This window comes from Crinia signifera, chromosome 2 (genome assembly GCF_055691185.1).
Source record: "Crinia signifera chromosome 2, ASM5569118v1, whole genome shotgun sequence".
Taxonomy (NCBI): domain Eukaryota; kingdom Metazoa; phylum Chordata; class Amphibia; order Anura; family Myobatrachidae; genus Crinia; species Crinia signifera.
The window spans coordinates 84,415,157-84,429,934 of NC_139218.1; the positions used below are offsets into that span (position 1 = coordinate 84,415,157).

At 41.7% G+C, this 14,778-nt stretch overlaps 1 protein-coding gene across 2 annotated transcripts in view; it reads left to right on the plus strand.

Moving 5' to 3' along the window:
• The window catches only part of POLA1 (DNA polymerase alpha 1, catalytic subunit), a 332,356-nt gene that overhangs the window by 20,647 nt on the left and 296,931 nt on the right, over positions 1–14,778 (plus strand). For both annotated transcript variants that reach the window (XM_083172524.1, XM_083172525.1), the window contains exons 10-12: positions 1,471–1,646; positions 2,306–2,418; positions 2,884–3,000. In XM_083172524.1, the coding sequence (XP_083028650.1) occupies positions 1,471–1,646; positions 2,306–2,418; positions 2,884–3,000 (406 nt within the window). The remainder of the gene's footprint in view (positions 1–1,470; positions 1,647–2,305; positions 2,419–2,883; positions 3,001–14,778) is intronic.

The window sequence follows — 14,778 nt, forward strand, 5'->3', positions numbered from 1 at the left end:
TAAGGTGAACTGGAATGTGTTCATTTACAATAAGTGTTTTTTTTCCTTTTTGGTGTAAAAAAATCAGTAATTTTATTATGTGAAGTGTCTTGCTATTTGGATTCGTGTTCTTGCAGCACATCAAATATATATAATCAGCCTATATATAAAAAGTCCACGAGTGACTTTTAGCAGCAGCCGTGGGTGCCTTCCAGACACAATTGATAGATAGTGATACGATACAGATAGAGGCACTCCAGCGGGCTTGGTGAAAATAACGAAGCCCGCTGGAGTGCCTCTATCTGCTGCTGTGTGCAGAATGCGGCGCAGGCAGGGAGGTTTCCATCTCCCTGCCTTCCGCTGTCCTACCGGCTCCATAGGGCATTCGCCGGGGGGGTTAAAATTCACCTTCAGGGGCAGTGAATGTGCAGCGAATCCTAACCAGGATTTGTGAACACCAGCATTGAATACTGTCCAATATTTAGCTTAATATTCCTTTTACTTTACACCATTATATGTGTAATAAGCTTATATATTTCATCAGACCACAAACTGATTGTATCTTGGTGAGAAGTTTTTTTTACTGAGATAAATGTCTTTGTATTATTATTATTAAAAATAATAATAAAGTTATTTGGTTGATATTGGAACCAGCGCTATAGAGATGGGTGTATTTGCTTAGGAAGTTTTACAATTTCTCACTGGCCTTTCCTCTCTGCTATTCTGCAGTCAGTTTTTCCCTAGTGGATCAGGGCACATGTCTGTGTTGTATTGCTAACAGCAGGATTCAATTATTGTGTGTTTAATTCACTTTTTGATAGCCAGATGGAAACACTGTGTGAGATACTGAGGTGTACACATTCTGCTGATTAAGCACTTAGTGGCAATGGTCTGTCTTATGGAAGGGTTTTGCAAGTGTTGATTGGAATTACGATCAAAGTGTTGCTTCCACCTATTGATCAGACCCAATGTGTGCTAGCATAGGTTATGTAGAGCTGAAAAGCGCATCCTACCTTTGATATCTGTGGTGCTCTGTTCAGCGCCTGCCCGCTCATCCTGCCGCTATTCTGTTTGCTTTTCGCAGTGGCTGTGGGTGGCCCTGTACCATCCCCCACTGTATGTCAGAGTTCGACTGGGCAGCGTTCTTGCTGCGTAATGCACAGCCAATGACTGGTTAGAACTGCCCAGAACCACACCAAGTGATAGGGTAACTGGGAAAAGGGGGTTAGTGAGTGTTGGTGTTGCCTAGTGTTTATTTTTGTACTTAATTTTCAGAAGATGCAGGGTACACTTTTAAAAAGTGTTGTTACGCTTTGTGAACCCATTTTATTTACTTCTGATCACTTGGGCCCCATTGAACCTTGGTGCCTGGGACAGGTGTCCCCCTTTTGACCCCCCCCCCCCCCTCCCTGTCGCCGGGCCTTTGATGTGGGAGCGTCCATCAGTGCTCATTACTTCATATTAGAAGTAATACAAATATTTATCTTCCAGAGTTTCTAATGGTTCTGGAGAGTCCTGTTGGGACCAAATGCCAAATGAGACTGAATCTGTGACAAATGAGGTTCAAGTAGACTCAAGCCTCCTTCCTCTAGCAACTGGCGAAGATGGTGATCAAGTTTTTAATTTTTATTGGCTGGATGCTTATGAAGATCAGTACAATCAGCCAGGTAGGAACAGGAATTTATTATGGCAATAATTTAAAATGCTGAGACTGGGCTACTTGCAGATCCTCAAAGTGATACACAGTAAAAAAATGTTAATGCTTAGTTAGTACAAATATGCAGGAGATATTTGAATTTATTATATCTGATATTTCTGTACTACTTTGCTTAATACCGTTTTGATATACACTAATGGCAATATTTTTACTTTTTGTACAGAATGTTCGCTATCTAGTTGTTAAAATTGAAAATTTTGTGGAAAAATCAATCTTTAAAAAATGTCAACTGGTTTGCTATTTGACTTCACAATTTAATTTGTCTAAATCCGTTTTGGACCATTTAAAGCAAAAAATGTTTCAACTTTTTAAAAAGAAATATATCTTAAATGTATGAACATATTTGTGCAGTGGCATAATTTTTTTCAGAAACCATTGGCCCATATGTATGTTTTATAGTTTACTAGCTCATTCTTGCGTTTTGCATAGCTAATTGTCTCAACCTGACAGTATGAGGGATTAGAATTGCAAAGTTGGTGGAGTACTTTTGGTAAACTGCCCTGTGACTTTTATTTTTATTTTTTTGGAACCTATTACTCTTGTAAACGGGAAGTTTTTACTTCTAAATTTTTAGGATGCATAAGGTAACTTTCCTTCTCTTCGCATTAGGTGTTGTGTACTTATTTGGAAAAGTCTGGATTGAATCTGCTGAAACATATGTCAGCTGCTGTGTAAGCATAAAAAATATTGAGCGAACCATCTACGTTCTACCACGTGAAACTGTAAGTTAAACAAGGGCCCTGATATCCATATTTTATCACATCTGAATGCATTGTGTCCCTTTATAGAAATCAAAATAAAGGGAAGGGTAGAGAATTGAGTATGTCATGATCTAAATAGAAGAGCAGTCTCATGGAATGGAACTACTGTAAATTAGGATATTTCTCTCAATGACCAACCCATCTAAAATAATTCATAATATGCTAATAAACTGTCTGCTTTCTAAGTATTGCTGAAAATAATTTTATGGGCCATTCTCAGCATTTTCTAAGCATCTTGTGATTGGTACCAGTTCTTTTAGAGCATTTTAATATGTTTATACATGGTATGATTGCTAACTTTATAACTTGAAAGGTTTTATCTTTTAGTTATTTTAAGTGATAATGTTTTGTGTTAAATGACAATATAGCTATATTTTTGTAAAAAAATATATTGTTTTTTTTTTTTTCTTTCTTTTCTTATTAAAGAGACTAGAGCTGCCATCAGGGAAAGACCTTGGAGTTCCTGTTACAATGATGAATGTTTACCAGGAATTCAATGATAGGATTGCAGATAAATATAGGATTATGAAATTCAAATCAAAGGTTTGTACTATTTCCTAGTGGATCATCTTGGTATATATACACACGAACGCCATACAATATGAATAAAGAGGCTGACCAGCTGCTCTGTTATCGCAATTTTGATCAAACTCCTGATTAAAATGTATTATTAAGAAATTGAAACGTTGAGATAACAGAGCAGCTTTTCAGCCTCTTTATACTGTGATTGCCGCTAGCCTGGAGATTGTATGAGTATGGTTCTGGAAGGCACCCAGGACGCTGAAATCATAAGGGTGTGTGCCAAGTGCACTAACTGAACGAATGTATGTATAGCAAGGGATTCAGTATTGAATCCCGGCGGTCGGGATCCCGGCGTTCAGAATACCGACGCCGGAATCCCGACAGCCGAAATGCCGACAAGGGGGGGACGTGGATCACTCGCCACGCAGCGGGCCCGGTGCCTCGCTACGCTTGGCACACTAATTTATTCTCCCTCCAGGGGTGTCGTGGACACCCCAGGAGGGAGAAAGTGTCAACATTTCAGCGGTCGGGATTTCGGCGTCGGGATTCTGAACGCCGGGATCCCGACCGCCGGGATTGTAACTGCATCCCATAGCAAGGCATCCGCACTTTTATAGTGGTGTTGTTGAAATCGCTATGTTGCCCTCCTCTGAATCAGAGCCCCTGAGGAAGACTGCTGTGTGCAGTTGAAACGGCTGTTGGGCTGTGTGTGTGCGTTTCTCTCATGCCTCCACTGTACAGTCTACAGGATATAGATATATATATAATATAATATAATACATATTGTGCCACTTTTGGTGTTGAAGTGTCCACATAGGACATAAGTCTTATATTTATCTACTAAGTTATTGCAAGACCTTATCAAACCTAATCATTTAGTTGAGTGGTAAGCATATATTGATACACAAAGTGCCACCTATATGTACAGTAATTATAATTGTACACTATTCTTGTGCAATCATGGGCAGTAGGCTATAGGTAAATTATGTTCACTGCATTCCTGTTAAAACCTTGTACACTGAATGGACTCATTTTGTGCTTGATAGGCATGGTTTTAACTTCTCCTGCCTTCTGTACAAGGGGCTCTTGCTTTGTGTACTCCAAATGATAAGAGTTCTTGTTATGGGCTATGCCCCATGTAGTTTTACTGCTAAACTTTGATCACATTTCAGTATTATTGGTAGACCTCAATATGGATTCTGGGCTAGTAAATAAAAATGATGGCCCTGTACTTGGTGATGAACTTTACAGTCAAGCTTGTAGCATCTGAAAAAGTAAACTTGTATTACTGTTTGTTTTTTATTTATTTTTTAACCTTTTCAGATTGATTTAAAATAGATATTAAAAGTATTATAACTTAATAAAGCTACCTTACATGCGGGTGCTATAACAAAACCAAAAATTGAGAGAAACGAATGCTGGGCCTGGTGGCCACATAGAACACTATTAAATGTGGTCTCTCTGGAAGACTAGGCAAGGACATTCCCTCTCTTTTTTTTGTTTTTGCAAAAAGACACTGGTATTTTTTCCATATAAAATATTCCGTATTGTCTACACTTTTTTTAAATTGCTTTTTGCTAGAGCTGCAAATAAATTGCTAAGTGGACTTGCGCAGTACCTCATGCACAGCCAACAATCTTCACAGATATTTGTCACAAATGTGGGGGATGCCACTAGTTTGACAGAAACCAACTTTGCTAAATACCTGGCACAGTCTATTTCTGACTCGCAATGCTTGCTTTGTCTCCCCTAGAACTGTCCCTTCAATACCTTTGCTTAATACATTTGTATGAGTTGCTTTCTCTGTAGTCATTTTGTATATGGTCAATGCTACTAGATTAACGGGTATCTCTGGGAAAGACTGTATTGTGTCTTGCAGTAATTGACCCTTCTGGGGGGAGACACCAAAATGACAGAGTTTTGCAGCATGGCTTTAACATGCAGCACTTGGCTCCTAGCACTGCTGCAGATTTTCCTTGGATACACCGCTGTCATTAGGTTTTATGTGACTACCCCCGCAACACTATGCTTCATTTGCTGCCTGCGTTGTATCCGAAAGATACACCCTTTTTGTAAGTGGATTACTTCTACCCCTTTCCCACTGCAGCTCTTAAACGGTAAATTGACGTTATTTGTAGTCTTTTTAAATGGGTAGAGCTGCAGTGGGAAAGCTCCAGGGTGCTTTACCCGTTTAACAAATACTTGTTAACAAATATTTAACAAATATTAAAAGCAGTGTCCTACCCATTTAAGACAGTGGGAAAGGGTCTTAAACTGTATCCCGCACTGTTCTCTCCCCTTCCCTTGGTACCCCCCCCCTCCTCTGGCACCTTGCAGCTGGTCCCCCCCTTCCCCTGGTACCTGGCAGCAATCCTGGGGTTCCGGGCAGCGCAGTCTGTGCTCAAGCGGAGGAAGCAGGTCCATTAGGAGAGTGTGATTTCACCGGCGGGGTCCCTGCTGCAAATGGGAACTATCAGGCAGCTCATTATGTATGAGCATATGCAATGAGCAGCTCATTCATATGTACATATGTAATGAGCAGCTCATTCATATGCGCATATGTAATGAGTAGCTCATTCTGCTGCCTCCTAGTGACATGTGCGTGCCAGGTACTGAGGGAGGGAGTGTTTCTAGGTGCTGCCTACTGCATGGTATATTACTGGTTAATTACTGTGTACCTTTCACAACGGGTGCAATGTGAAAGGTACAAAACGGTAATTAACCAGTAATATACCGTTTACCACATGCAGTGTGAATGGGGTTAAACTTGCTCTGACCCGGTTAAAGAAACGTTTAAAAAAACCGGGTCAGAGCAGGTTTGGCAGTGGGAAAGCAGCATTAGCAGCACTTGGTGCCGCCAGAGCTTTATAGTGAGTGAACCATTTGGATATTCCATATTTTTGTTTTTGCCCAGCACTGGAAAGTGCTTAGCTTTTTAATGTTTTTTAAATAAATTTTTTATGCATTCCTCCCTTATTTCTTTACAAGAAGATTGTGAGTGTCAGAATTTGGAAAAACATTTCCAAACAAATTTGGTATTCTTTTCTATTGTATGTACAATTAATTCATACGGAGTCCTCTCGGAATCTTGTGCTTCCTAAAATATTAGTTATACACCATGTAGTGTTCACTCTAGGAATGACAGCGGGCAGGGCGCTGGGGGGCGGACCGGGCACGCCGACATCACAGCTGGGGGTGTGCCCGGGCCACCGACGTCATGAAGGGGGCGTGCCTGGGCCGCCGCCATCATGAAAGAGGCGTGCTTGGGCCGCCATTGTCATCAAAGGGGGCGGGCCGGCCGCCCCCATCATCAAAGGGGGCGGGCCCGGCCCCTCCGAAGCCACTGTGCTTCCGGGGAAGCGCCAGGCATCGCCGTCTACAGCATCGCTGGGCTTCCTCGTGAGGCTGTTTTAGCGGGTCGCTGCGAGAGGGGCAGGGCGCATTTTGCCCTTTAAAAATCGGGCAGGGCGCAGGTTCCCGCTAAAACAGCCTAGCGGGAACACTAACCATGTAGCAAAAAGACTATGGGCCTGATTCTGGTTCACTCGCAAAAGAAAATTCTCTCTAATGGACAAAACCATGTGCACTGCAAGGGGGCAGATGTAACGTGCAGAGTGTTAGATTTGGGTGGGGTTTTACTGCAAAATGAGATCTATATTGCAGTGTAAAAATAAAGCAGCCAGTATTTGCTCTGCAAAGAAACAAAATAACTCACCCAATCTAACTCTCTGCACGTGTTTCAGCCCCCCCCCCCCCCCCTTGCAGTGCACATAGTTTTGTCCATTAGAGAGAGAATTTGCTTTAGCGAGTGAACCAGAATCAGGCCTAATATCTCCCTTTTTAAGTTTCATCGTAATAGCAGTCCTCATCATTGTGTGCATGATCGAAACTAGTTTCTTTAAACAGCTTCTCAAACTGAGAATATTCTAAATCTTTCCAGTAATGGTAGTATTCACACCGTGGCAGCCCATAAGATCCTGTGAGTCTGCCCCAGTGTATTCTGTGCTGCTGGTTATTGAATGCACTTGGAGCAGGCATGTCTAAACTATGGCCATCCAGCTGTTGTGAAACTACACATTCCAACATGCCGCGCCATAGTTTTATCATTCCCTAATAGAAAAATTGTGGCAAGGCATGATGGGATTTGTAGTTTCACAACAGCTGGAGGGCCATAGTTTGGAAATGCCTGACTTAGAGTGCTCAGTGTAAAATGAAAAGTGATATGTGTTGATAAAATACGATAAATGCAGGGTTCAGTAAAACGTTAATAGGAACCATGCAACAGGTGCTCAGTGGCACTTAAACAATAATCCAGATATATATGTATATGATGCATTACGCGAGTGTTGATCATGTTAACAATCACTATTATACGGTTACTGTTGCAACTTGCCCAATCTGACAATTGATCTGTAGATGTATGGGGCCCATTACCATGTACAGTGAGTTGGAACGTCAATCATACAACTCTCTAAGTAAACTCTATGCTGATTTCTTATTGCTATTTGTATGTGTGTATACATTGATGAATTGTTGGTATAGTAAAGGTGAATTTTAATCAATCACTTGCTTACTTTAATGTGTATTTACCAAGCGCTGCTGTACACCTTGTGTTCTTTTGTTTAAATAGCGGGCTAAAAAAGAAATCTGACATTTGAACCAAATTCAATAAGGAGTATTCAATGTTTTTTGAGAGTCTGGCTCACTGTTCTGTGTCCCTGTGATCTCGCTGAAGCGCTCGGCACTTTTTCTCATTTCTGACTTCCTCAGTATTCAACGTGTGGCCAGCTCGCCGGCCCCTTTTGCGAACTTAGCATAATTATGCAAGTTCAAATGGGAGTGCTGTAACTGGAGAGATCTGTTTTCTCCTGCTCTCCACGTGAGCTGTCAGACTGGGATATTCCTGAGCAGGGTGTTCATCTCAGCAGCGTGTTCCTCGCATTTGTGGACTTGTATTTTTTTACAAAGGTTTAGAAAGGTTAATGTTTTGTTCAGTATTTATTTTACAACAAATGGTTGTGTGACTATTTTAATTGGGTTTGTGCAGACGGGTGTATTTTGTTCTGTTTGGCCTTTTATCCTTGTGTTGTGCTTTTGGCATTGTTTCTTTGCCCTGTGTTTTTATTTAATTTATTTTATAATTGTTAGCGTGTTTAAAAGCCTGTTTGCGGGTTAGGTGAGTAAGAAGAGAGGAAGCATGGGAAATTACTAGGAGCATTCCAAAATGATTTCTTATTGGTTACCATTAAAATAACTTATTAAATTCCAAATAAATTAATATAGAAGTACAGCATTATGGCACTTGCAATAAATACATTAGAGTACATTTTTTTAAATTTATAAGCCATAAAAAACAAAAAAAATAACAACTTTAACAAAGATAACCCTACAGTTCACCTTAAAAAGATGCCGAGGGGAAAAATGGAGATCATCTCTAAAAAAAGAAACCATCAGGACTCGCAATTTGTGCATTGAATACACTTTTGGAGAGAGACCCTAAAATCCCCATTGAATAGAAAAGGGGAGAAGTGCAGGGTGAACTGAGTTAGCTTCGCAAAATATTTTTGGAGAAGCAACAGAGTTGAATACAGGGAAGCACAAAATATGAGAGAAAACTTCACTACTCTCAAAAAAACATGCACACTCACCGTTATTTACGGCGACATAGGAGCTTTGAATACATGCCAATGAATCCCTCTATAAAATCTTATGAGGATACTGGATCATGAAGTCTCAACAGCATATAAACACCAGGATGGGATTAATTACAACCTAACCAAAGAGGAACACTCTGCTCTGGTGTCACGGAGTCGTGATCAATCAGGTGTTTTCCGCTTCCGGATAAAGGGGGGTGCATTTGTTTTAAACGACGTGGATACATATAAAAAATAAATCTAACGGCAGCTAATGGACACAGAAGTTTATCAAAAACTGGATAAAGATCCAACAAAGATGTTCAAAGCAGAACTGGATCTGATATTGTGCAGAGCGGTACAACACAATTGGATCTCAGAATCTCTCTTCAATCTAATCTCGCTTGCCACCATCTGAAGGTCCCTCTGCTATATACGCTCCCTAAAATTCCCTGATGTCCCCTTCTGGCCATTCAAAAATCTCGTTCAAATACTCTATGCAGCTCGATTTGAAAATATCTGGATTTTTATGTACAGCCGCTCATACAAAAACAGGACCCTTTTTTTTTTTTTTTTTTTTTTTTTTTTTAGGATATTAACATGTTCCTTTTAATAATCTTTGTTTTCCTATCAGGATTGCTGGAGAGACTATTAATATTATTGTGCACCATCAATGTTTCTCTGTACATGAGTATACCTCAACAAGCTGGCTTGGACAGCTTACAGAGATTTGTTTCTGCCCGAATCGATTACAGTGGTGTCCCCGTACAGTAGTTTATGGAATTGCTATAAAAGACCCTAACTAGAATTCTATATTCTATAAACAACTGTGGTGGTGTGCCATGGGATCTCATGTTGCACCATTGGTAGCAAACATTTGTTTTTGGAATTTATAGAGATCTGTTTACTAGAAAATTATGTTTGCCCAGCATATTTTATTTTTCTTTAGATAGTAGATGATGATATTGTCTTGTGGGATGGTGGTAAAACGGAGTTCCTTGTAGCCATGTAGGAAATTAACCAAATGAAAGATGACATTAAGTTCAACTTCAATTGTAACTACGACCGTATCCATTATCTGGATGAGGACATCAGATGGTGGTGGGGAAAGGTTTTTGACAGAGCTATTTCATAAATGCACCGACTGCAATGTGGAATTACATGCCAGCAGCATCGTATCGCTTACACGCAGCCTTCTTTGCTCGTATTTTTACAAGCTAGACAGATTACCGACGATGACTCACTAGCGGAAATTGAAATGAACAATTTAAAAAAACTACATGGCCAGATGCTACAAACCTAATGGGTACTCTTTACCTAGAACGGCGCCCACGATTGAAATCGCGGGCATCGCGGGTAAAATCGCGGTAATCGCGGGCATCGCGGGTAAATCGCGGGTACATCAAAATCGGGTACCCGCGATTACCGCGATTTTCCCATAGGGAACAATGTTAAAAAGGCAGATTGACCGCGATTTTACCGTTAAATGCCTCAATGCCCGCGATTTTTACATAGGAAACAATGTTAAATGGGCCACAGAGCCCTAATAGTCCCCCTGAAGTCTTAAATGGCCCCCAAAATTTTTAACGCCACCCCACAATCAACGTGAACCCGAAGCGTGGCGAGCGCAGCGGTACGCGTCCTACGACCTTTTCATGCCCTACTATCCACGTCGGCGTGGAGTTGAGAATAGAATAGTGTGGCGAGCGCAGCGAGCCACCGAGCCCGAAGCGTGGCGAGCGGACGCGGATACCTTCACAGGTAAACGCGTCCCTTCGCGGGCTTCACAGGTGTCCGCGTCGCCACGGACACCTGTGAAGCCCGCGAGGGGACGCGTTTACCTGTGAAGGTATCCGCGTCCCCTCGCGGGGCTCGCTGCGCTCGCCACGCTTCGGGCTCGGTGGCTCGCTGCGCTCGCCACACTATTCTATTCTCAACTCCACGCCGACGTGGATAGTAGGGCATGAAAAGGTCGTAGGACGCGTACCGCCGCCCCTCGCGGGCTCGCTGCGCTCGCCACGCTTCGGGTTCACGTTGATCGTGGGGTGGCGTTAAAAATTTTGGGGGCCATTTAAGGGTTAATGGGCTCTGTGGCCCATTTAACATTGATTTCTATGGCCAAATCGCGGGCATTGAGGCATTTAACGCTAAAATCGGGTCCATCGCGCCTTTTAACATTGATTTCTATGGGAAATCGGTAGCATCGCGTCGCGGGCATCGCGGGTACATTTATGGCCGGCCGCGACGCGACCGACGCGATTTTTCAGATTTAACATGGTTTTCAATGGGAAAATCGCGGGCATCGCGTCGGTCGCGTCGCGGGCAGGCATAAATGTACCCGCGATGCCCGCGACGGGCGCCGTTCTAGGTAAAGAGTTCCACCTAATGTTTTAGAGACTGCCAAGAGGAATGTACTCTCCAAAACCAAGGAAGAATTAAAACAGGTCAGAAATAAATTGGATGATTTATCTAATAGACCATGGTATTTGTAAACAAATACAGTACTATGAGTAATCCTGTGAGATGTCGCTAAAAAATATTGGCCAGTAATTAACTCTCTCAGGGATAAAACTCATCCAGTCTTCTAAAATTATGATAGGGCATAGGAGAGGGAGAATCCTAAAAAATTGGATAGTATACAATGATGTGTCTGATAAAAAAAAATCTGCCCCAACCAACATTTTGAGCAAGAAACCAGGATGCGATTGTTGCACGTGCTGTGCAACCTGTAGTCACCTGGAGATTGGACATCATCATGTCTCGTTTTGTGGTATGTATAATCTTGGCAAAGAAGTAGATCAGGCGGTGTTTCGAGGCCAAACATTCACTAGCCACTGTTAAATATAAGCTTAATGACCACGTACCTGCATGTTGTAGAGGAGGCGACAGGGAAAGAGCATTACTTCAATTAGAAACGTTCTGGATTCCAAAATGTAATTCTATGGCCCCGTTGAGCCTAAATGAGTCCATATCTTTTGCCTGTTTCTCATAAGTTGCAGCTTTTTGTTCTCTTTACTCCTGTTTGGTTTTACATCATTTTAGGTTTAAGCATAGAACGTGATTTATCACAGAAATGTTCTATAATTGAGATCTCTTTGGTTCATTTATAATTAAGTGGTACTTGCCCCCATTGGGTGCGTACAGTAATGCACAGTATGAAGGTTATTATACAATAGCAAAATGCTATCACTTTAAAATGTTACAATAGTATTTCAGTTTGTTTGCAAGTTGCAACAGTAGCCATAGAATAGTGATTTTTAACATGATCATGAAAAGCACACTCATGTAATGTATCTTTGACATTGTTATGTATTTGGTGTAATGTTTATTAATTTCTTATGTACGGGACTGGATGGGATTGCCGAATAGATTATGTGCGAACATGTGCAGTTACGCCGCACAGCTAGTTATCTGGAGCTCCGTCTGTAGGTGAACATTTGATGACGTAATACGTCCAGCACGGCATCCCCGCCCAGCCCCAGGGGAGGGACACTGCGCGCCATTGCACTTTGGCGTTCTTGAAAGGTCTGTTTGGTAATTGCTTTCTTGTGGGATTGAAATGTTGGTCTGGGGGGGGTATTGATTGTCTGTCGAGCTCGTTATTTTTGGCGCGCTTTGGTTGGTTTTTATGAGGTCGCTTATTCATTGTCTGGTTTTCTCGACTTGTCGAGCAGAGCTCACCTGATTTGGTTTTCGGTTTCCTCGACTGTTGAGGTGAACATTTCTCGACTTGTCGATTTTATTTTGGGTAAAATCTGTCAAAATAATTCCTGAAGTCTATTACAGGTCAAAGAGTACACCTGACCTCGACTATTTGAAATCACTCTTCCCTCAAAATTAACTTGACCATTCTTTCTGTCGTGACAAGGGAGTTTCTCTTGTTACATGTCCAAAAATTGTGTTAAGTTGTATATGCAGGATTCCCTAATGTTTGTAGTGCTTATCTTGACTTCTGTCTTTGATATTTTTCTAAATATTCCTCTCGTTTCATTTTCTATTTGCTGCATGTTTATATGGTATGCTTTATTCCATTGCCAGCATCAGTTTCCAGCTTGTATTATTATGCATTTGTTTAAATTATTCCATTTGCCATATAAGAATTCACTTTTTTTTGCTCACCTTTTCATGTTCACTGTGCAGGATTTTGCCAATTGAAAGTCTTCTGTATACTGTAAATGCCTATTTGTGTCTACTTCTGGTTTGACCAAACACCTATGTTTAGGTCGCTTGTATCCACGCTGGGGCTGAATTACCCACGATTCAATGTTTGTTGTTGCCATTCTTTTGTTTATTTCTCCCACAATGCACTCTGTTGACCTCAGAGCTCTCACTGTACTGAGACTTCAGGGAGATGCCAGCATTTAACAGTCTGCTGATTTGGAAATGGTGTTTATTGGAGAATTTGCATTTTTAACAAGATATCTACTTTCATATCATAGACTACAAAAATGGAGCCTATCTCTGACACAATTGCCACTTTCCTCTCTAGGGGAGAGCTCGACATGTCGAGCTACATTTTCAGTCAGGCAAAATGAGAACAAAAAAATGCAAATGCTCGACAATTCGGACGGTTACTGGTGGGATTAAAATAACAGATTAAATGGGCGAGAACTCGACTTGTCGAGCTAAATTTTCATGTCGAGCAAAACGAGAAAAACAAATGCTTAACAATTCGAACAGTTATTGGTGGGATTGAATACCCAACACTTTTGTTGGTAAGCTGCTCAATCAGAGGTGTGTCATTCAGGTGCCAAAAGGGAGGGGTAAATCTGGTTAGGAAAAAAAAAAAAAAAAACAGTTTGTATCCCAATTGCACACTGAATGAGAAAATAACTACATATTAATCAGATAATACAGAGATCTTGGTTGCATATATCTGCAGATATAGGACTAAGCCCCCAGGCCGTGCGTCAAGACCTCTCTGTCACTGGGGGTCCCTAATACTGGGTATGGGTCTGGGGTGTGGGCCCCCAACATGCCGACACAGGCTGAGTACTCCAGGGCAGCACACAAATGAAAATTGGTAAGGGTTAATAAGAAGCACATAAGTGCTATGTAGGGAAGTGAAGGTGGGATTAAAATACAAAATATATACAATGTGATAGGAAAAATAAGAGTTAATAAAGTGTTAGGGTGTGCTAACCTGGAGCAGACCAGCCCTACCAACACAGGGGGCACCACATTCCCAAACCCATCCCATAAGCAATAACATATATGTCTGGGCTTAATAGCCCAGTGTAAGGCCACATGATAATGGCTTATAATGTCTGAGAGCCAGCTTACCTGGAGATACCCCTGGCTTCTCCAATGGCACTCTGGAGTCAGCAATCCCTCCAAATGCTGACCCATCTATGCCGCTCAACTGCACAACACTTTTGTTGGTAAGCTGCTCAATCAGAGGTGTGTCATTCAGGTGCCAAAAGGGAGGGGTAAATCTGGTTAGGAAAAAAAAAAACAGTTTGTATCCTAATTGCACACTGAATGAGAAAATAACTACATATTAATCAGATAATACAGAGATCTTGGTTGCATATATCTGCAGATATAGGGCTAAGCCCCCAGGCCGTGCGTCAAGGCATCTCTGTCACTGGGGGTCCCTAATACTGGGTATGGGTCTGGGGTGTGGGCCCCCAACATGCCGACACAGGCTGAGTACTCCAGGGCAGCACACAAATGAAAATTAGTAAGGGTTAATAAGAAGCACATAAGTGCTATGTAGGGAAGTGAAGGTGGGATTAAAATACAAAATATATACAATGTGATAGGAAAAATAAGAGTTAATAAAGTGTTAGGGTGTGCTAACCTGGAGCAGACCAGCCCTACCAACACAGGGGGCACCACATTCCCAAACCCATCCCATAAGCAATAACATATATGTCTGGGCTTAATAGGCCAGTGTAAGGCCACATGATAATGGCTTATAACGTCTGAGAGACAGCTTACCTGGAGATACCCCTGGCTTCTCCAATGGCACTCAGGTGTCAGCAATCCCTCCTAATGCTGACCCATCTATGCCTCTCAACTGCACAACACTTTTGTTGATAAGCTGCTCAATCAGAGGTGTGTCATTCAGGTGCCAAAAGGGAGGGGTAAATCTGGTTAGGAAAAAAAAAACAGTTTGTATCCCTATTGCACACTGAATGAGAAAATAACTACATATTAATCA